The following is a 25,369-nucleotide window of genomic DNA, read 5'->3' on the forward strand; positions in this document are numbered from 1 at the left end:
TTCCGGATTTCAGTAATCTCCCTTCGACCATTGCCTTGCTCTCCATGTCCAGTACACATACAAATATAGAATCACAACATCCGGGCCCCACAAATAAAATTTCAATAGAAATTTTGTAAAACTGGTCCTGGAGAACATGGGGATGAGTAAGAATGTGAAATATCATTAGTAACAACGATAAAAGAAAGAATATGTATATAATACATGATGACAATTACATAGTAGTCTGAAATTAAAAGTTAAAATAGAGATCATTAGAGGTCACATAAAACAAATACCAAATAGGTGGTTTATGACATCTGAGAAGTAGAAATGATACAATATTTTTCATTTGATCAAGCTAAACTTATTCATCGTGATAGCTAAAGAGCATCTACGACAAATTCAATATGTCAGGGGGGAGACGGTAAAGCCTCTGATATTTTTGAATAGAATAAGGTTTCAGGTGAATTTCATGCTCCACCAGTGAGGTAAACCCTAGGTTAGGATTATACTTTGTAACAAACACATCTTTGTGACTGAATAAATACTGTTTAAGTTGACTAGATTGTTCCTCAGATAAAGTATTAGCAGTTCGCAAGTTGTTGCTATTGACATTGTTACACATTGGAACAGGTATTACACTGAAAGATTGGTCCAAAACAGCAAAATCAGTCAAAACCACACCCTTTGGTAAGTAAATAATATTATTACCTGGATTGAGAACTTTAATTGGAATTTTACAATTGGCAGGTATGGTTGTGATTGATCTAGACAGTAGGAGTCACTTTGACAACATATTCTTATGTACAAGAATTAAACTTTGTGTGCCCATGACTGACTTCTTAGGTAATTTACCATATATGACCATATATGGTTCAATCTTGACAGACTTACAGATCTGAACTTGACCTTACTTTTCATTGGACTGCTCATCATGTGGTTTCCAGAAGTAAAATGTTAGACATGTAATCAGTACCCATAATGAATGGATGTGAGGTACGTTGAAAAATATACACTTTGAATGTATGGTTACCATGAGGTGTGTGACCTCTGAACTTGGCACCTCCCATGACCTTGACATTGCTGTGCATTTGCTACCAATACCGATAAGTCACATTGTTGAATAGGGAGCTTACAAATATCTGGTAAAGAGTTGTAAAAGTCAATGCTCATAACTGATATTCCTGAACCTGAATCAAGCAAAGCAGCACCATTAATACCTTTAAGATCTACAGACATGTGCATAAATGTTGTTTGATTATTACAATTAAACTTTGAAAATTCTGAATCAACATGTTCACAACCAGTAGTATTATCTGAATCTGTACATGTACTACAAGACTGATCATCGGAAAGTTCAGTGACTGATTTGGATTCTAAATTAAATAAATTGCCTCTCTCCATGGGGTAGGGGGATGTGCTGCGATGGCGATGTTCGATTACTTGCGATTTCTTGAGGGGACGCGCGGTTGCTCTGACCTCGGGAATTGTCGGTTTCCCTGGTTCGAACCCAAAGCATAAATACAGTTTGAAGCACTGTATCCATACTGCGAACAAAGCGGACACTGAGTGGTGGGATCTGGAATACCTTCACCTGTCCATGTACATGCACGCTGGATATGTCCTTTACCACCACTAATATAACAATGACGCGCTGCTGAGTCCCTAAGAGATGTTTGTTTACCAGAATTTACAACTAGCTGTCCCACATCAGCACAGAGCTGTTTTACCTCTTGCCTAAGGGAGCCGACATCGGATACATCTTGTTTATATGCACAAGTCAAATCAGGAAGTACAGTCTGTGTGCGGAAACCAAGAGCTTCTCCAGTCTGTATGCGGAATCCAAGGGCTTCTCCAGTTTTTACCACAGTAAGGGTATCTGCAAAATTCTTACACCTACTTACTCTCACATAGAATGCTAGTGTTGAAGGTAGGCCATTGATAAATTTGTTCATAATATCGCGTTCTGGCTTCCCTAACTTGCGACCCGTCTCTAGAATGATACTGTTATAGTCCTTAAGGGGCTGGGATGGTTGCAATATCAATAAATCAAACATGACCGATTCCATTATCAAGTTGGGGTCTAAATGAGACCGGTGGATATCCATTTCTTTGAAATCAGCTTGGATTGAAGTCCACGACGTTTTGGTGGCCTCCGAGAGTTGGCCATACCAAACTGAAGCTGGTCCGCGAAGGTGAAGAAGGAATGCCGCTATGTACCGTTCATGATCCCGGGCGACTCCAAGAAAGATGGTATAGGAATGAATCTCGATCAGAAATTCCTCACCATTTTCATACGAATAACCATGAAATTTTGGTAGTGTTAGATCACTGACGCTCACCGACGGTTGATAACGAGTCTGAGTGGGCAACACTGGTACCAACGCGGGCGTACAAATAGGTGGCCCGCGACTCTGGGGAGTTAAATAAGACGAATCCATCACAGGATCCCTGTGACGACTGTGGTCTAAAGATGGCGGGAATATCGTTCGTAGGCCTATTATTAATGATCGATATCTTGGCATAAAGTTCAAATATACAAAAAATGTTACTATAAACAACAGTTCTACACATTTGATGCATGTCGATTGGAATTTCCACCATGTGATGAATAACAAATGTGAGAGGGGTTCATGTACGTCAGCCATGCATCTTATTTATCTTCTACTAATACAAAAAGTGATTGCCGGTTAGCTTTATCCGGACTTAGGTACAAACTAATAAAATTATATACAATATTTTCAAGATTTCAGTAATCTCTTTTTGACCATTGCCTAGTTCTCTATGCCCAGTACACATACAAATATAGAATCACAACAATAATACCTAACTTGAAGAAGATATTGTTATCAAGGAACTCGATCATTTTTTATGATTACGTCCTCCATAACACGCCAGTATCGTTCACAATCGTATATTGATACTGCCGTTCACATTGGTGTTTTATTTTATTATTATTTTTTTACTTGTGCCCTTATAAAAGGAATGATTTTAGATGAGGGTGTTCCAGTTTGATCAAACGCTATTTTTATGATCTTCAAACTCCATGTAACGCTATTTGATTAGAACGTATTTTTACAATGACCCTGATTTAGTAATAGTACTAAAAATTATTGATGTCAGAAGCTTTGATAACGGTTGTTTTTATGGATCCTTGTGAAGTCGATGAATCCAATATAAACGAGTGGGGTCCGTAGCAGCTTCCCTAAATATAATTCTAAACAGTTTTAATACTGATTTTAAATTGATAATATATCGTCTTTGGAAAGATGTGGTAATGTTTCCTTAATTATCGGGCAAGACTGTTTTTTTCTTATGAAGGAAAAAGGACAAATATCTTCCTCTGTAGACATAGTAACACATTTATCATGCACATCGTAACAATTGATTTTGATATCAATGTTAATTATGTGATCCCTGTCTTGATTAAATGAAATATCTTTCTATTCAGATATTTACATTAATCGGCGATTTCCTGTTTACTTAAGCATTTACTGTATGCGGTCGTAATTAAATGGTTTTGCTGAAATTTGATCCTTCATACATTGTATCGTCAGTAATGTTTTTTTTAAATCCGCATATAATTAACCTGTTCAGACCTGGTCGCCGTTGTTCGTAACATTATGAATTTTACTAGTGTTTACCGTATTCAATATAGGAATCGTTATGATATGGTCATTTTCTCAGACGTACACTTTAAAAAGAATGTTATCTTAACCATACTAAATAAAATATCTAGGGCATGAAGCCACGTACAAGCAGAATTATTAACAAGTAAAACCTGCTTCACATATACTTAAACGTCTTATATATTAATGCATTATAATCAACTGATGTCGTTTTGCTGTAGTCAGAGCTATTAGATACCTGCAATATGATGAAAAACGTACGTGACAAGCTGCCGACCCTATATCTACTAAGAGGATAAAGAAAGGCATCTTCTTCTTTAGTTTAATAAATTGATATCGATGAGCAATATGCCTAAATAGAAATGCAATCGTAAACTTCGAAAATTTGACCATCCGACAGTTGTCAGATCGATCCCCAATATCTTGTTCTCCTCGAACAGTTGACTGTTCGCAAAGGAATAATTTCCGTTCCTCAGTAAGCTTTGGCCAATTATGGGAGGTTATTTGGTATATTTTCTCGATTCCGAACTCTTCTGTCTCATTCATTCCACAAGTTTTCTTCAAAAACGTCTGCAAGACGCTCTCCTCGACGCCGTCGAGATTCCACCGTGAAGAGCATGGACCTCAAAAGTCTGGGTACATGTGTCGTCAACCATCCCATATGTCGTTCTCGACATTAAGGTGTTAGTAGTAGACCGACGTACTGGCGACATGTGCGTAATTTTTATCCCTCACTGTCTATTTCTCACAGTTTTTGGTGGATTCGACGGTTTCCATTACCAATGATATTTTGTGCCGTTTCGGATGCCGTTAATCTCCTATCACACAAGTTGGCAAGCCTATTGAACCGATCTTGATCTCTCTACCCATGACTTTGAGACGTAAAACTTACCGACTTGTGAACTCCAAAGTAAGTAGCGACCAGCTGTTGAGTGCTACCTCCCATTAGCTTTGCGAGAGCCATATAGTGGGGATTAAGTAAGGTGCCCTAATTTTCCTCTGACTTTTTATGTTATGTATTTTCAGCAATTAATGAACTTTAACCTAAAGTGTCAATAGTTAACCTGACGTTGGTGAAAAAAATTACGTTCTACTTTTTCAGCACTAAAACTTCGTCAACATTGATGACTTCAGCAGTTTAAGTCTTACTCAGGTTAAGTGGGGTTTTTTTACCTTGGCGTCAATAACCTTGCTCTGTTAAAATACACATCTTTCGCTGACGCTTAGATCAGACAATTAGACAATTTTGATTTTGGAAAGAGATTAGATACAACGTGACGTGATGTCATCAATACTGGCATTGGATTAACTGTGCTTTAACTCCGAAGAAGATGTTCTTCTAATTTGTAAAAGTGTATGGAGGTGTACAACTTTGTTTAAATCATATAGAAGAAATAAGGATTTTGACTTCCAATACATTTGTATTTAAATACATGTTGAGACTAACATACGTGTTGACAGTACGATATTTAAAAATCTTCAAGGTGATATATACCTCAGATTATTATATAGCATCTACACTGTTAAATATTCCTTTTTTAAGTAATCGAAGTGATGAAAGGTATCCATGGTGCTGTAACAAGGCACAAACAAGAAAACTTTATGATTCACGAGATCACATGTAACGAACCTTTGACCTTTGACGTGTCTTATAAGATGGGTTCTGCAATGATACGCATACCGTACCAAGACATCGCTCACATAGCTTTTCTCGTGGATATGAGCTGAATTATTAATAAGAAAGACAGAAATGCCAAGGTGAGTGACATTTGGATGGGCGATACAGTCAAATAATCCCAATAACATTAGAACTGTGTGAATTCTGTGATACTGGATATATTCTCTGATTGAGTAAAGTACAGACTGTACAGTTAATCAACAGATAATTGTAAACTTTCTGTCGTTATTTGTTTATTTAATAAATGACATATTTCAATTTTAATTGGGGTCTTGTTATTTTTTTCTGTTTGCAAGTTGCAACCTGCCTACAAACACAACACATTCTTTATTCGATGTGGCGTTAACAAAACCATTACGATAAGACAAACAGCTTACTTTTCAATAATCTACTTTATTAATCATCAGACAAGAAAAAAATATCTTCCTTCGCGCACATTCCATATGATGCAACGACCTTTAGATCAGACAATCAACGCACGCATCTCTCGGTAAAGCTCTGCTCAGTACCGTTGACTTGTAAAAGACGGTTAAAGTGTTCGCTGAAGACAAGAAATATAGTAAAAGTAAGAACATTCATGTATTCTTTTCTATGTTTAAATCAATCAATTAAAATACATTTAAAAATTCATTGCATCTCTATTTATAAACATCAAAGGCGATAAGGATATATAATAATATAGAATGTAACATATTTGATTTTGATACAAAAACTTATATTACATCTATAAACATGAAATAGACATTAATGACTTTTGAATTTTGTATGCTATGTTTTGATTGTGTAGCTAAGACCATGAGTACTGATTACACTGTACTAGCCACATATACGTTTACTACCATGATATATAATACTTACCAGTCTCGTAATAATCGCACACTGTCACAGGTACTTTTTTAGCATTCGCCACGATACTGCTCCGGTAAACCTGTACAGTCACGCAGCTTTCATCGTTTGTTACCTGCAACGGTACCATTAGAGAAATTAAAAGAAATTCAAATGGACAAATCCAGATACAACAAGAACCGAGCTAGGAACAACACTACGAATAAAAAGGCATTATAGACTCTAAAAACTATGTTGAACCGAGTTACTTTCTAAATCTTATAAAAGAGCATAGATTTCTTTCAGCATGACAAAATAAAAGACTGTTGTGCTATTGTTTAAAGCTCAGTTTGATACAGTATCAACACGTATAATAACCGAGACAAATAATGGGTGTTTAAGTACTATCTAAAAGCCATCAGGTATAATGTAAAAAGTATTAAGTAGAATATGTGTTTAGCAGAACATAATGACTTACGTAATCAAAGTACATCTCTATGTCTTCGCCATTCTGCTCTGCTCGCTTGAATGTTGCGGCTTCATTGGTTCCAATTGACTTAATATCACCCTCCATACCCGTTGGGAAGCCTACCTTCAACAAGGCCATGGTGCTGCGTCCCTTACGTACCCATCTTTAAGGAATTCGGGATATCAAAAAAGATAATATCTAATGTTTACTACTTTCTGCTGCCAGCAATTTATTTTACAAGTTATTTTTGTGAATTAATGACAATGGTTTTAGTGTAGCGAAGTATCGTATGTTTTAAGTAAAAAGGATTATGTTAATTTCGATAGCACACAGAACAACTATAATAACAGTTTTGTAATTTTCAGAAAAAATGATATAACTGTTATTGAATCAATTTCGAAATTCATAAACATCCAAATAAGGCATAGTATAATAATGTCAATTATGGCTTCACAAAACATACCTGAAACAAATATTAAGTCTAAAACCCTCCATTGTCTCGTTTTCTAACGTGACATTCATGTCGAACGCTGGCACACGAAGTTCTCTCAACACGTTAAAGAAAACCGACACCTGTTATAAAAAGGATCTTAAATAAGCAAGTCATGTCATCTTTCGCTCATTTATTATATATTTTCTTCCATCGATCATTTGGTTGACATTCTTTTCAGTGAAATGCTTACATTCAATTAAATTGTTATGTTTTCATCTATTTCATTCAAAAACACCAATTCGGATTACCAAAATAAATATCTAAATTCACAAATCCAGTATACAAAACAAAGCAAAAAACCAACAACAAAGAAAATCCGTATATATCAAAATAATTTTGATTTAAAATAAAATTTATCGATACAAGGACAATAATGAAGAATAAATTATCGAAAACCCCTTGAAAAAGTACAAGTTAATATCAGAAAGGATAGCAGGCCTTTTCTGCTTTATCGACAGCTCCCGCCACGTATACCAATGCAGCTCAATCTAAGTAACATGATTCACGTTCCCGAATGAAACCAACAACGGAAGAGCTTAGAACGCTAACGAGCGTTTCTTTATCACATAAGGAAATAGGATATTCCCAAATGAGACCATTCTGACCACCAAAGAAATACCAATCTAATTAAATAACCAGCATCTCCCAGAGCCAACGAAATTGCTTTGCCTTCATGACATATATACGTTATTTAGCATTTCCTCAAATTTACCTCCAATAGACATATTCCAGTTCCAACAGCACTGACTGTAAGTTCTTCATGATTTTGTTTATATGGAATCTGTTAATAATATGAAAGTAATTAATAACAAAATAATAGGTGAAAGTTTATCTTGATGAGTTCCTTTTTATAATAATGAAATGTTTAATGGAAGTAAAGGTTGAAACGTTCACCAAATATTTTGAATTTCATCAATATCTATGAAAATTTAGGTTTTATTCAACGTTAACGCTCACACAGACTTTTTATTTTATTCTTCTATTTCTACATCATAATGCATTCAACTGACTAATCATTGATTATCCAAAACATGCATCAAGTCGATTTGTAGATGTAAGCATAACAAGTTTTCCGTTGACAAGCGTAAGCTTGCATGATTGACAAACCAACCATAGAGTTATTAAAAACATAAAAGACGCTTGTTTAATAACATAATCCCCCCTCCCTTCCCAAAAACATAATCATGTAACTGACATTTTCCGTCAATATATCTATAGAGTGTTTGATATGACATTGGAATCGCTTGCATTTGTACTTGGGTACGTAATATTTTCCAATTTGCTTTAATCATAAATCTTAGCTCTTCCCCTTTGTTTTCCCGGATTACAAAAAACATGAAATATGACTGCTTCTACTGATAGTACCAAAATAATCACAAAGATTAACTTTATCTATTGACACAGGTCAGTTAGAAATTTATTTCTGAATTATATGTTACTATATGTATACCTCAGCTATCTGAAGAACCAGGGCATTTGCATTGGTGATCGTGAAGCCATGACAGTACGATCCGGAAGAAGATTTTACAATGACGTTTAAAGCAAAGTTGTCTTGATACACAAACTCTGCTAGTGCCGCTAAGGCTTGAAGGGCGACAACTGTGTCCTGAAACAAATGCATTTTACCTAGACATTTTAACATACTATCGTTCATTATTTATCAATGATAATGAATTTATTTTCAACAAAATCTGACACAAGACCGTCTTTTGAAGTTTCTAAATCTAAATGTTATCAATAAATCATCTTGATTACTTTTATTCCAAATGTTGGTATACCATATCGATTTACCTGTGTTGAAATAAATCCACCTTTGGAATTCTGTTGTGTTACCAGCCACTTTAACATCTGCAGACTGTTTTCAATGTCGTTTCTCTCAATGAAGGCTAGCATGATATAAGCTGTGACCTCGACATCGAGAGCCCTTGACTTAGTTATTGGTGGTTGCCAACTTGATTTAAAGGGTGATAGAGATTCGGCTTCGTCATCAGTGAGAATCCAGTATTTTTTTCCATCTATATGTTGGTCATACATAGAAATATAGCATAACAATATCTAGATAGAAATTGCATATATTGAACACTGTACAAGTATAGCGAATCACATATCTTCTTCACAAAATCTTTTGGGATATGGAGATAGAAAGTCTTTCGAAAAGATTCGAAAAGATAGTCTGTTTTCTTGAATTAAAACCGAAATAACAAACAGATATTGGTGTTCAAGTGGTTGCTGTCCTTATCAGAAGGATTTTGTTAAGCAGATCTGATAATTCTTAATGTATCCGTAAGTTCATGATCACACTACATCACTTACAAAAACTTATATGATAGGAACACTTGAAAAAGCCATGGCAGCATACCTAATACGGCAGACTAAGCAAAGTCCCGTTAAACATGTGCTCGCTCGTCCAAATCTAATCTTATTATTTTAGAAATACCTTTTTTTGCAATCGACGAAGAGGTCTTTGTTTCTGTTTATCATTATCTCATGATCTCGATTATTACAGTTATATATACCTTCAGATACAGGATGATGAGGCTTTTGAAAATGTTTGAAAAACCAGAACCTTGCACTTAAAACACGATATGTTATTGTAAATTGAACCAAAATACTTTACGAGTTTTTCTTACAAGCAGAAAATGTTGCTAAAACATTTACCTTTTCTTAATTAATTTTCTGTTGTCAGGTTATTGTTATTATTATCATGCTATTTAAACAGATCTGGCCTAAACGGTTCGATTCAATAACGCCTGTCGTCTTGTTTGATTTGAAGAATATTTCTATATCAATGTCAAAGACTATAAACTCGTTATGTAGTACTACAATAATTGAATATATTGTATACACTTGCCGAAATATGACTTTAAACAGTTTTATTATTAAATCCCCTAAGTAGAAACTAACTTTCCACCGTTGCTCTCATCTCCAATGCAGCTAGAATGTCTTTCAGTATTTCCGAGTCTTTGTTGACCAATGTCAAAGCATATGCGGTGATTCCAAGTTCATAAGTGTTTTCAAAACTTTCGATACCTCCACTTGTAATATAATTGATGGCACTTAAAATCGATTGGTTGACCTGTTCTGAAATCTAAATTCAAAGCATTGATAAATATTGTTAATATGTTGATGTAACAATGCATTAATTGCAAAGAAGGAAGATTATTACATAGGAATGTTCCATTTTGGGGTGTGAAACCCTGCAAATCCAAAACATATACTTCTTTACTCAAAATACTAATAAAATATCGATTATTAGATATTGTTACATTTACCATAGCAAATGCAAAACATATCCAATAAAGTGCTAAAGCATCTGATAAACGATAATGTTATCAAGATCATATTTTTATTACACTTTTAGTAATTAAAAGCCACATTTGAATGTGAGGCTAACTCCCTGCATGTCAATAAAGGAATCGTTTATTACTAATCGCTAATCATTGTTATAAATGTTTTTTGTAAAAGTGGAGCGCAACATCCTTATCAATGTCGATCTCCTTATAATATCGAACATTTTATATATATATATAGCCATTTTACAAAAATAGCCAATATCAAAACGTATCTTACATTTGCGCTCGCAAAACCCATTCGTTTTGCCTCTGCTAATGCTAGAACTACAAACGAGGTCAGTGATCTAGACGATGAAGACGATCCACCCTAGAACGAACAAACACAATATCACAACCACTGTCTTAATCAATATCATGATTAAAAGTATAACTATATATTTTTCTTATCAAAACATTCAATATATTTTAAAACAACAAAGAATAAACACACACGTGAACAGTACATTCATTCAAATTAAAACTCAATGAAACTAAGGCAGGCTTGAACAAGAAGAAAATTTACACGGAGACAACTGAAAAAATAAACGGAGACCAGGTGTTCCAGAGGAGTAAGAGTGTTCTGCTCAATCGACGCTATGTCCATCTTGGTTCATCAAAATCAATCATTTTAAGTCCCAAAGGAGAACAAAGTAATGAATAACTGAACCATGGATTTATAATATCAGCTTAACGTAAAAGCGTTGCAACATTTCAGTCACTATATGATATATGGCACATCTTTAATCAAACATTTGAATTCACAACGTTATGATGTTATCCTGTCTGTTCAACATTTGAAGTCACTATGTCAAAAGAAATTTATTATACTCTGCAGAAATTAATCAAGCAAAACTGGAATGCAATTTGATGAAATTTCAAAATCACGAGGTCGACCTCAACGTGGAAAAGTAGGTAGGCCACGATGATGTACTGGTTGAGAGTTCCTTTCATCTGGAGGACGCTTGATTTCCTCCATCAAGCCATTTTGTGGGTGTCATCTACCTATGCGTTATGAAAAATGTTCCAGAGATTTTTAAAGCACGTAATTACTTACTTGTACTAATGTTATGATTTCATTTAAAACAGAAGGGTTGACTTGCCTGCATTTCTTTATGTATCACATTGCCCGGCTCATTAAATGAACCGTCTTCACTTTGTTGTCCTAAGAGAAACAGGATAGCACTGGACATCACACTTGGGTCTATGTATATGTCTTCGTTAGCCTGAGCAAATGCTTTGACAACAAATGCTGTTAACCTGTGTTCAAATGGGCAAAAGGTAGTAAATTGTTTCGATTAAGAATTTCAGTTTTGTTTCTATTACGCCAAGTTATAGAAAGTACAACACAACTTAACTGACTGGTGTTTTAATGATCGTTCTAACAGTATAAATAAATTGTTCAAAGTATAATTTATAATTTCATTATTCCCATCCCTATTTAAAAAAAAAAGAATACAGCGATAGACAACGATATACTGTAAATTCACATATATTCATGTGAATAATTAATTTTTAATGGTTTTTAAATAAGATTAGATTAGTAATGCCAAATACATAATAATTAGTATTTGCTTGTCTACACTTTCTAAATATCCGAGTAAATAACGAACGATGTATAAATTATCAATGAAATTATCATAACATTTTGGAAAAAAGATTACCAAGTGCTACCACTGCTATCGTGGTTCCCAAATGCGCTGAATGATCCAATATCACGTCTGTAAATCAGCTGCCTCTGATACCCTGAAAAAAACGGCTCAAAGTAAATTTCAGAATTGCCAATATTCAATGACAACCAATACACATATCAAAATTGAATGAAGGTATAAAATATTTGCATTCGATATTCAAACATTTTGAAAAACTGAGTAAACAACAGATCGCATACAATTTATCAATTATTATTAACAAAATTACTAGCGACAGTATAATGTCACATGAAAGGATTCCATTAATAAAAAAAACATCCTTCTGTAAATAATTGATAACTAACTTGATATACCTGAGAGCAAGTGGGAACAGTAAGTATATGGAAGGAAGAACGTATCTAGAGTACAAGTCTTAAGGATTATATAAAAGACCAAAAATAAAAACCACCTTTCAAATACAAATTTTGAGTTGCATCAAGAAGACATAACTAATGCAAACAACAGATGAGCTCATCAGTGAAATTAAGGGCTGGGTTGCTTGACAAATATATACGTATGTGAATGATACAATATTATCTGTAAACTGATATTCGGCAATTTAATCATGAGCCATAAAAAAAATCAAAAATATGCACTATACTAACCTGAGTTCAGTAACCCTTCTACTTTTATCTTTATCTCTACAGAGAGTCTGTTTGTGGCACGGAGATATCTTGTAATAAATACATTAGGAACAAATTTCATAAGATTTTGTTCTCCGCAGCCATATGACATCTGCAAAAGGTCCTCGATACCAGCCAGAGGTGGTCCCATAATATCACCTAAGAAGTAAGATTGAGTAAGATGTTAAAAACAATTATTTCTAACTGGTAGTCCGTCTGAACCTTATATTGCAAAGAACTAACAACGAAGTTTGCATTTTGAACTGTTCCTGACTGACAATGTTGCGTTTCCATCCATTGCAAAAAGACATCAATGTATCATATTAAATAGTGATATATTATATCATATTTGAAAATTAATTTAAAAGAACTTGACGATATATATAGTATGCAATTATGTTATAATGTTTTTATAACTCAATGAGTGCAAAATGCATGGAAACAGACCTATCTATGAAACCTATAGATATCATTAACCAATGACATGCAATTCATACTTTTTTCCATTATGTCAAATATGCCAACAAAATATAATGTTTATTTTGCCATGTATAGCGTTGATACTACTCATTTAGCTCATGTAATACAGGACATGCTTAACTAACATACACGTTTCTCGGCAACCCGGCTCGAAAATTTAATATTGTGCTTGGCTGATATCAATTCATCCTGGGACCGGATTTTAGCATTATGGTTGGACGCTTCCGTTAACGGCTTGCACAACACCTAACTGTTATTTATCGTAATAAAGATATCTTTTAAGATTGTTTGACAGTTGAAGAGTTATTCTTGCTTTCTTTTTCAAAATATATGATAACAAAATTATGATATGACTATTTTGATGTCACACCAATTATCAGGACAACCCGGACAATCAGCCGCAAGGCCGAAGTATGATATCACAATAATCATATATCAAGATCTATTTCACCTAAATGTATCTCTATGACGTCAACACTTATGCCTTAACATTTTGATGAGTACGGAATGAAATATGTCGTTTCTTTACCTATAACTGATACTTGAATATATTCTGACTCAGGCACATGTTCCTCGGGAAATGTTATGCTGATTGATTCGTTCACAGATTCATCACATTTTAAGACTTTCAGAGACGTTATGCTGTATGACTGACGAATGCCTTCCGCCTACAATCACATTAATACATTGTTAGACCTACGTATTCAGGAAAGCATTTGAAATGTACCATAAGGGTATTGTAGTTTCACATTTTCGAAAGAAAATTGAATTACGAGTTTTTTATTCACATTAACAATAATACATATTTTTCTCTATTTCTTGAATATTTGAAATTGTTTTTAGCAGAATTGAAACGGCTATTTTCCAAGGTAAATTGAGTTATGTATTTCTCATAAAGAACAGAAATGTTAATAAAATACGTTTGATTCTTTTCTTGAGCATCCCAACATTAATCGTTTGGAACTAACAACAAAGTTCTTGGAAAAACTTTGATATCTATCAGACTGGAAATTATTACTATATATATCAGATATCACGGAATACAACTTACTTTCGCTTTGATAGACTTTGTGATAGCATCAATACGTCTGCGTGTCCCCTTCGCCCTAGCCAATACAGTGATTTTCAACTCCCCATTCAAGCAAGGTATGATTGGAAAATATACCGTACCGATGTCATTGGAATTAACTTTTATCGGCTGTAAAAATAACTTTATACAGTTACTGTCACAAAACAAATATGTAGTAGATTCTGACACCGTACTTGCATCAATTACCCGTTAAACACTATAAGTGTAGGTACGCATATGCCAGGCATGCTTTTGACATTTTACAAGTCTTTACATGCTATATGGACTTGGCATTGTGAAAATCGCGATGTACCTAGGTCACCTGTACATTTGAGTATGCATATTGGTCATGTGGCCTTTTCATGACGGCCTACTGAACTTCGTATATCACTAGTTTGTATTTTAAGTCTCTTGTGCTTTTTACCTCTATAATTGAAAACCAGGAATATCCGAACAACTCTTTGACCAGGTATATGCGTATACATCACAGAGGGCTAATTAGTTAACTTTATTCTCAAAATCTTTTTACGAGAATACCTGATACAGAAAAGTATGCTATTTCACACTATCCCTAATTTAATCTTTAAACGCGGTATGTACACACCTTATGCCATGCTCTACGATATGTTGGTGTGAACCTCGTGCCATTCGCATTAGCGAAATAGAATCTCTTCGTTTTTCTCAGTATGATCACAACCTAAATAAAGGGAGAGAATTTGTACATCGTTTCATATTATAGTCGCAGTACATCGACTGGGTATATGTGATTCGTGAGAGTTTTACTGGGAATATTTTGATCGATAGAATACCATAATATGGTCAAAATACAGCAATATAATAGTTTGACTACAGTGATTCCCACCTTTTATGTCAAGTTAAAAGCATTTGGTTTTTAACATAGTAAATAATACATGTAATCAAAACACGACAAGAATTAATTGCCATAAAACATTTTAAGTACCTGGAAATCCTTCAAGACTAAACAGAAACAAAACCGGAAGAAAAACTATGAACTTACTTCAATAGCCTTGTTCCCATAATTAAAGAAGTTTGCTTCGATAACAACCATCTCTCCCCTGACTGCACAACGAGGTACAGTGATTTGGATGAACTCTTTCAAAACCACCGTGATCTTTAGAAGGTAGAAATAAAGAAATGTATTTATGTAAAAAACAATCGATAATTCCAAATCACTTTGAAGGCAATTATGATCAGCATACATTTTGAAAGTGGAATTCAGAGTTATTTGTGAGTTGCATTTCGTGCGAATTAATAATCTTATGTTGATAACACGTGGAACATCTTACTTTAAAGTATAGCTTAATGTGATGAATATGTTTTTACGTAAATATTGTACAGACGGGGGTAGATTGGCCCCGTGATAATAATTTAATTTTTTTACTTCAGCTGTTGATGTGGCTACACCAAGTCCAGTCTTTTTGTCGGATGCAAACATTGATGCTACCCATGTCGTCATACTGTCAGGCGTTTTACGAGAAAGTCTTGCCTCTCCATTGTATCTGAAATGATATTCATTACTAACAGTTATCACAATTACTACGTTATTGTTAGGATTATAAATAGAGTCTGAGTGAGCGATGTGTTGAAAAGAATTAATTCTTATATGTGACATGATTCAAATATCAATTTATCGGGGATTTTTTTATATTAAAGTTATGAACAGAGAAAGAAAACTTATAGGAATCAAATGTCATAGCAAAACAAAAATGATATTAATAGTTGACCTAAAGAAATCATTACTATTTTGTGTGGAATGAAAATTATTCAAACCATCAAAATGTTTGTACATGCGCATAATAATGATTGGAAGTTAGTAATTAAAACGTTCGTATTACATTCTGATACTGAACGATAATTTGCTAGAATGAAATACAGTGACACCTCACTATTAAAGCCACCTTAGGGAATGGACACAAATGACTCCATAGCGGGACCACTTTTGTCCATATTTTCATCGTCAATAAACTAGCCCCTTGACTGTTTTACATTAATCACTCAATGCCTATATCTGAAAGACCGTTTGAAACCTAAATACACCTACACATATACATGACGGAATATACACAACGTATCTGCGTGAGTTTTTGTGACTGGTTATTTTTCGCAGGTACACTTCAATGTAAAAATGGCGAGTCAAATTAAATTAAAGACATAGAAAAAACATGCAATGGTACTTACCTGCAAACTTTCAACAGAAAGAAAAAATATTAAAATCAAAGTGTGGACTGATAGGAGTTTGGGTAAATGTTTAAGTGAAAGTGTAAGCAAAAAAACGAACTCCGCAAGTACAGATGTCCAAATCCAAGTTTCCGGAAACCGTTTCCTTACACGTGCTCTAGTGCCGACCATTGCCGAATTTTCCTTTGCTTCCTTTTGTGGAATATTACCTTCAAGGAAAATGAAATAAAAGAAATCGAAATAGCATTAATCGGCTCTCCTACGAACCGAAATATGTTACTAATTTTAATTTCAAGACTTTGACATGTGAAACCCAACCCCAGATATATCTGCCCAAATTCATGTCCCCGGAAATATGTTTCGAAACCGCACAGGTGAAGTGATAGGCTCTACTTTCTCCTTAGTCATCTTTTTGTTGCTTCTAATGCATATCTCCGACGGCAGCAATCGGAGTGAGAAAGTCAAGTACTTTTAGGGAGAAATCGACACAAAATATGTTATTCTAAGGTGAACCAATTCTGTCCAAATCCAGGTTTCAAAGAACTTTCGACTGATTCACGATGTAGTACTTAACGGGACGATGGTGCTTCAGCCGATGCATTAAGGGTTGAAGCCGTTAATTGTTGCGTTGCTGGGACAGTTGTCTGTGATTTTTTTTTTATTATTATTTTTTTCCTGACACTGCATAACTTACATGTCATACTTCACATTTAGATAGCAGAACTGAATCAAATCTTATTATTATGAATTTACTAAAATATATTCGGATCAGATATCAAATTATTTCGTTACAGATCCATACATTTTTAATTTCAACCCCACCGCTTGGCTGTAGACTTGACAATGATACTGGTGCCTTTGTGGGAGGTAGCACTACTAGTCTAGTTTCAAACAAGAAGAATTTCTTTGCCGTGAAATATTTCATAAACATATAGCATTGAATCCTGCAACAGGAACGTGTATTTTATGGCCTATTTTAATTATAATATTCTGCTTCTTGTAAGCTCTTACTTGTTGAGAATTTTGCCAGTTTTTTATACACATAACTCAAAACATGATGCTTTTCATAACCGTGAAACGTCATCAAGTCGGTCAAACAGGTCATTGTATCAAATGTCTTACCTTCAAAGTTTAAGTTGCGGGTTATCGTTAAGTCAGTCATTACAACTACTCCAGTGTTCTGAAAATTAACAAATAGACATACTTAAAATTTTGAATAGTTTCCATATTGAAATTATTCTTGTTCGATTTTAACCGTTTTTTAATCTAAAATAATTGACAGTAAACAGTGCGAAATAGAGATATTTGAAAGATTTCATCCTAAATCCCTGTACCTTTCACCATTTACTTCATGCTTTAATATCTTAAGTTCTTGATATCAAACGTGATATGGTTTTGTCTAAAGTAAAGTGTGTGTTTAAATTGAATACACTTAGATTAAATAGACATTTTTTATAAAAAGATATTAATGAGAAAAGCTAAGTTTCTTTTTCTGGTTTATACTTAGTAAGGTAGTAAATGCTTATTGCGTTAGATATAATATCAGGAAGTTACCAGGAAAATAGAATATGTGTCGGTATCCCCAATGGGAATGGGCAACCATCGGATAGATCTTAATCCGAAATTTGGCTGATCGTTATAAAGCTGGATCTCATTCTCAACCTAAAACATGGAAATAGGTGTTAATGTTTTCGTTTCAAAAATTAAAAATCAGTTTAACAGACGTAATCGATATTTACTAGCCTTGTTCTTGTCAGGGAAATATTGTTTGATAACGACATTAGTAAATCAATTAAACGATTACGTAATATTGTATCGGTAACACTTAATGGTAGCTTTCATACAAATGCCGTATAAACGTTCAAATATTACAATATTTGATTACAATAATCGGATAAATATTTTCAACAACCGTACATCATCTTGTGTTATATCGTTTCCCTTCTTCAGCAGGAGTACTTTTTTGTCTATCGCTAAGATGTGCATCTCAGATCCTGGTGCAGCCTTCAGATGCAAGGTTACATCAGTGTTTGGTTTTGCCCTCGCCTTATTGAACTTCAGAGATGCCTGTGAAAACAGATCTCAAAGTTATTCTTTGTCTGGATTTGGATATAGAAGTAAATATGACCAATATGAAAAAAATAAAACAGAGACAAGGTCAAAGATTGCACAAAAGACTCACAACTCATCAAAGCTCGTTTGAAACAAATTTAGAATAAGATGCAGTAAAACTGCATCATACAGCTGTTCCTTCTAGGACTCGTCACTGATGCTAAGGGCCTAAATTTGGAGCCTAGGAGGCAACTAAGGAAAATCGAAAAGAAAGTCAAAACATAAATGAGGAGGTTCACTAGCCCCATAATTCCATTTTCGTAATTTTCATATATCTGATAATTTTAGAAAATACCAAGTGCATCAGTTCGTTCTAAATCTATTTCAAGTAATCAAAACGTGCCATGCAATTCATGGCAAACCACGTGAACTTTTATTAAAATCACTTCAACCCGCAATCTCGAAAATTGCACAGAAGACACAGAACAGTACTTCTTGATACAAACTTAGAGTTAGTTACAGTAGAGTCAAACAATTAATTGAACTGCATCAAAGTGTTATGTCACGTTAGAAATTAGAACAAGGTTAACAATAGCGAAATAACCAGGTATGCTCACGAGCATTAAACACATATTGCAAAACTATAAAGTCTCCCAATGGCCAAATGTGACAAAAAATAAAACGGCATACAATCAACGTTTCATCACATATTATTGCATCAGTTGATTTGTTTCGAGGGTTTACGTTGTCACCAGCTAAGGTCGTCCACGAATGATAATGTTAAAGACGCAGTAATCGTAGGTTAGTAGTTTGAGTGAACCGATCTTTTCCTCTACTGTAGTTGTTATAAGTAAATTACACATGGGCGAAGTGTCGGTCTGCGTTATCAAATATATTTGTTTGAAATGTAGTGACTTTCAGTGTCGACCTCTATATGATTTGAATGAAACATCCGTGAATAATAGTGACTATTTGAAGTAAATGTATATCAATGTCAGGGCCTTTTAACTGGCTCAGTAAATGAGGCCCGTCCTGTAAATCCAGAGCAAAAAAGGTTGAAGTGTCCGTTTCTAAGCTTGTTCAGGAACATCAGTCGCAACTTGAAGGAAGCTGAATTGTTATTTTGTCATAGATACTATTCCAAAAAATACGTAAAAACAACAAGGAAAAACCAATATGTCAAAAAAAAATTTGATACATGACGACATCTTGATTTAAACTTTAAACGCTAAAATATGATAAAACTATACAAAAACCAACTGCACAAAACCTAACAGGAATAAGATTAGATATACCGGAGGGTAAGAGACTTTGGCCGCTCGAAGGCACCTACTATAAATATACTAACTCACCTTATTTTTAAATAGTCCGTCCACAGCTATACTGATGGAATCTGAGACGACTTCCCCATCTCGAAAGTAGTAGACCAAAAGCTTTGATTTTGGTACCATAGGCTGTGTTAGTTTTACTCTGAATACTTTGGATGTTTTCTTCGTACCCCTAACATAAAGTTTTTTGCGCTTGACCAACACACCTTTAGATAATATCTGTACAATAACAATGAAGATTAGCCATTATACATCTAAATTTATTCTTTCACAATTATATGTTGAACATTTAGTAATGATTATGTTGACATCATGGTATTTTTGTGTTGTGTTTTGTAAATATCAGTCGATACCATACTGATAATTATCTAACATTTGACCTTTGCATATCTTGGTAAAATCCTTAGGACATTGAATATCATTGATTATAATCAGAATTGTCCTTGGTTAGCATATGACCTTCGAATCAACCTGGAACCTAGAAAAACTTGTATAAAAAGTATATAAGGTCCCAAAATTTCTAGAGCGATGTTACTGACTTATCATTGAACTTGACGAAACATGCATAGATAGCATAAAATGGTTTTAACATGTTTTACGATATCAAAGAAAAACACATCATTTTAACGATTGCACAAAAGACACAAAAGCGAACAGTGATTAGTCCTTGTACGATACCATTCAACTGAAATGGAACACACATATCAGATTATCCGCATTAGGGAAAAGGTGATCTGTCTTAAAGATAGGAATGGCACACGAATTGATTTCGTTAATATGAAGCAATAATGCTTTTTGGCATACCTGAACGTCCACAAAAGACATGTTCTTTGTTGACTTCAGTTCAAACTTAGCCCATGATTCAGCCTGTGCAAGAAACAAATTGTATTACCTATATTGAACACCACACTAATTTTCCTACTTCCTTTCAAATAGATATTACCATGAATTCAAGAACATAATTATCAAGAACAATATACACTTATAGCTGTAGATAAGATCAACTCAAGTGGCCTCTAAAAGTGGGAAATATATACAGGTTCAAGACGGAACTTATATCAGAAACTAACACAAATGATATTTAAAGTCATTTATTTGTTGTCACAAGGCAAACTTATTTTATTCAATTTGGTACTGGTAGTTTCACATTACCTGTAACATTGAAGGTTTTGATTTCAATCTGACTTGTACGTAAGAACCGCTCGGTGACTCTGCTCTTTGCAGGTTCAAAGAAGCATAAGCAGATCCATAATTTGCCTAAACATAATATTAAACACTCATAAATACATTTCAACTTGTCCTGTTATTTGCCACAGAATCAATTTTGAATTTTGTTTGAAAAACGACAGTTCAAAATTCCGTGATTTGACAGGATTATTTGCACAAAAGATTTTTTCATGTACCTTGATACAAAGAGAGGATTTCCTTTCCGTTACTAATTTGCTATAACAGATATAACGTGACTACTTTTTTCGCCATTTCATTTTATCCTCAACGTTTACACTTACAGAGATGGAAACACCTGAATCTGCGGTTTCAGACGGAATCACGACGTCAAACTGAACAATTCCATTTCTCGGAACACCTTTGATTATCGATGGTAGGCGTTTCAATTCTGGGTTGAGCAGGGAGGACTCATTATAGATTCTTGGAGGTGCAAAATAGCTTATGCTGATATCAACATTTCCTTCAGCATTTGGTAGAATGGTGCCATCTTGCGCGGTAACTTGAAGCTTTGAAATTAATTTAATACGATAGCTAATGAACTATCGATAGTACCTTATTGTAGTACAAAAATGTCACACATTGTTAACGAGGTTGAAATATAATGACGGTATATGTCTTATCAATTATGTTTTTATTTCAAAATTTTCGATTTTTTTTTATTCTTATCATTCATGCTAATATTTTTATTCAGAATTCCTATCTTATCGACCGTTATGACATACTCTGTTTGTGGTAAATTCATAATAAATTGATAATACATTGTATTCTTCTAAAATTTGACAATATTCAGAATGAAAGAGCACTTGTTCATCCTGACACAAAGAATTTATCATTAAATCAAACTTTGCAATCGATTATTAGTTTGGCAGATCTGTAGCACGTTATACGCTTCCGTGTATGTGACCTGTCAGGATCTTACGTGCGCCTTCAGCTGGTATTTATCAATTTCCTAAATAAATTATTACTCCTTGTAATACATTGAATTGCATCGTAATGATAATTATTCATAATTCATATACAAACCATGATTTTATTATTTCCCAACCAAACACAACGTACATTAGTTCTGAAAAAATCAAATCAGTGTTTACAGTACAATTTAAACAGAAAATATGTTAAATATAAAACATGGAAAATGTAACATATCACTTACAGTTTTGTGGAATTGTTTTTTTTTTTTTTTTTTTTATCGTATAGTATACTTACGATACCATGGTACACAAGCCCAGGCTTGTAAACTTTAGGCAAAACATTTGCAAAAGTAATTTTTTCGTGATATCCATACAGTCCTATATCACTTTTATCCTTGATTTTAACACCAGTTAGACCTTCTGTAACCGTGACGGTGACACGAACTTGAGATGAACTCAGAATGGTGGTTACGTTCTGCATTGGTACGGAAAAATCCATTTCTCCATTGAACTTTGGTAAAGGAAAAACGAAAATAAAAAAATGACATTATAACGGATATCATTCTACAAGTATTTCATGTCATTCGATCATTTTGTTTTTTATTATTGTTATTGAATTCGGCTACAAACAAAGATTATGATAACTTTTTGCTTTCTATGAATATGACATCGTCATGAAAAAAATTATTATGATAACCTCTTTTGTGGTATACCCTTATACTTTCGGAAAACTGGTGCATAACAACACACCTTGTAATGATTCTTCATTCATTTGCTAAATACATAATATTACAAGACTCTTTAATACGTCGGGCAGTAGGATAAGGTATTCCACCCGAGTTGCCACAAAATATAGTAAACCTTGAGGCTTTGCTGAGGGTTTACCACATTGTGTGAGTTCTATGGTAAACAATCCCTTCTTCACCCCGACAAATGAAAGAGTAATTTTCTTTCATTTTGCGTTCTAAAATATTGGGGGAAAATAGATTCACTCGTCGGCAGTGTACTACAAAGGTATCCATATTACATACACATTATATTATTATTATTATTATTTGACACAGGAAATTAGTTCTCTGGTTATGAAAATAACAACGTTTCAAATGTAAATAAAAAATAACTGAATTACATTTCCGAAATGGAGCTTAATCTTGCGGTCGCTTGTAAATGTTGTTTCAAGCAAAACGGTTAGCTTCCCTTTGACAGGCTTTCCGAATGTGTACCTAAAATACGTGTGAAAAGAATACAGTGTGAGAGGTAATTTATGTATGCCTACGCTTATACATAAACATTGTTATACTTGATTTGATAATGTCAGTAGGGCAATCTAGAACAAGTAATCATATTTCAGCATACATTAAAACGTAGAATGAATTAAACTGCATCATACAGCTATTTCATTCTTCCTTCAGTGATACTCATAACCGAAAGTTTGCAGCCTTTCCAAAATCGACTATTGAATGAATGTTAACTCATTAAAGTTTGTTTTGAATAACAGGGCCAAAATGTGATTGAAATCGGGTGCAAAAATGATGTGAAATCTTTCAATTATTAGTATAAGATTTTCACTATCTTGTTAACATCATTGAATTGATAGTATTGTTCGATAGTGGGAAGCTTTAGGTCACAAGAAAATGCCTGTGCTATATGGATGTTAGATTTTTATTGCTTCCAGCTTGTTTTTAATGAGATTTATTTTTCTTTTAATTTTCATTTTTCTTTCATCATGAAATGAACTACTTTCATGTAGCTATAGCACCTATCATTTTAATGAAACAGCTTCATATGTAGTCTTTGCTAATATTAGACGATGCCCATAGATGACTCGATCAGACATGTCAGTAGTATAAACTGAAAATACATGTTTGGTTAAAATGTTTCTCAAACTAATTAAAACAATGACACTTTCGTCTGACTTACTTTGCTGAAACTTTACCGGTAAATTCCTCGTCAGTTGTAACAGCGTACGATGGTAACTCTAGGTTCACCTCATATCTCGGAAGATCTACCAACAACAATCATGTAATGTATTCTATAAACGATGCTTCTAAAATATCTAATATGAATTTGGAAAAGACGTAATTTTCCATGAAATTACTTTCGCATTAGTTATATCAAAGCTGTATTTTTTTCATTTTAATTCACTTTATTTTTTTCCATAAAATCATTTTCCAGATTTGAATGTACATCGTACATGTACAGTATAATAAGCGTTCACTTACCAAACTCGCGGACTTCAAATATCTTTTCTTCCATCGCAATCTGTTGGAAATACAAAACTTGTCTGAGCACTTTAAAAATATAATACTATCGTACCCATAGAGGGCTTTTCTTAGTAACAACATAATTTTGCCCACGAACCAATCTAAACTCTACTGCAAAATTATTGCTGCTTGATAGTCAAGCTTAGCATGAAGGCTCGGCTGATGCCGCTTAGATAGTAAAGAAAATACAGAGCCAAGATTGTTTGATTGACTAACAAACAGATTGATAGCCTTGCGATCGTTTGACATTCTCGGAAAGAGACCTCAGTACAGTCTGACTTTCACGCAACAATCTTAGCTGTTGTCGATGTGTGAGAAGTTTTCATCACAGGTTCTTTAAGTGTGGGTGCATTGCTCCCGTGAAAAACTGTCATATCTTAACATATGTCTAAAATTTTATTTTTCATGTTTGAAATAATATAACTTTTTGCTTTACAAAATGTTGATACACGTTTGGTTTTGATTGTTTGGATTTTTAAACATATTTCATTGGTTGTTTCTCGATGTGTTATAAAGTGGTTCTTGTATTCCTGAATTTACATATTTTTTCATATTTGGATTGAAAGACACAATTAACTCACCAATTGTTCTACTGATATTCGCCAATCGCCTGTATTGGTATATTCGGTTAGCTGTAACTTGCCTTTGAATACACAGGAAGGTGGATCCATGTATGAAATCCATCGTTTGATTCTGTTGTTTTTCGAATCCTACAAATAAACAAATTCAAAGTTACAAGTTCTAAATAAGTTTTAAACCTAACGTTATCAGATTGAACACGTAAAACCAACGCCTGTGAGTTAAACAGTTGAACGTTTACTACCTTGTCATTTGATTGCTGCTAGCGTGACTTGCTTCCTTGACTGTTTATTCAGCTTGGCGCCAACGCCATGTCTTCTCAAGAACGTAATGACTACTGGTCTTAAGATTTCAATATCACATACTGGTAAGTTTTTTCATTGATTGCCAGAACTGTTTCTAATACAAATTCCACTCAAACCATCGCCATCCCGCCGTTCTAAGACACGTTAAGTTGCGAAATGACCCTCACCTCTACCCGAATCCTACCACCCACTGTGCCCTCCTCCGCCACCTCCCCACTGCTCGCTTCTGACAACAT

The 25,369-nt window shown here is 34.1% G+C and overlaps 1 protein-coding gene across 1 annotated transcript; it reads right to left on the minus strand.

Moving 5' to 3' along the window:
* Window positions 1–5,747: 5,747 nt before the first annotated feature.
* LOC132558005 (CD109 antigen-like) lies at window positions 5,748–25,369 on the minus strand. The gene is made up of 30 exons (XM_060222524.1): window positions 25,301–25,369; window positions 24,831–24,959; window positions 24,208–24,247; window positions 23,906–23,990; window positions 23,115–23,208; window positions 22,281–22,496; window positions 21,356–21,580; window positions 21,000–21,104; window positions 20,652–20,714; window positions 19,872–20,066; window positions 18,385–18,534; window positions 18,022–18,129; window positions 17,590–17,647; window positions 16,468–16,474; window positions 15,671–15,788; window positions 15,287–15,400; window positions 14,251–14,397; window positions 13,729–13,867; window positions 12,702–12,878; window positions 12,070–12,151; window positions 11,509–11,665; window positions 10,647–10,736; window positions 9,981–10,164; window positions 8,868–9,091; window positions 8,527–8,682; window positions 7,789–7,857; window positions 7,047–7,156; window positions 6,593–6,746; window positions 6,148–6,250; window positions 5,748–5,830 (listed from the first exon to the last, which is right to left on the minus strand). The coding sequence occupies exons 1-30, from the start codon at window positions 25,367–25,369 to the stop codon at window positions 5,748–5,750; spliced, it is 3,651 nt and encodes a 1,216-aa protein (XP_060078507.1).

The sequence above is a fragment of the Ylistrum balloti genome, unplaced genomic scaffold (genome assembly GCF_031769215.1).
Source record: "Ylistrum balloti isolate Yb309-2 unplaced genomic scaffold, AGI_CSIRO_Ybal_v1 Utg370744, whole genome shotgun sequence".
In the NCBI taxonomy this organism is placed as follows: Eukaryota; Metazoa; Mollusca; class Bivalvia; order Pectinida; family Pectinidae; genus Ylistrum; species Ylistrum balloti.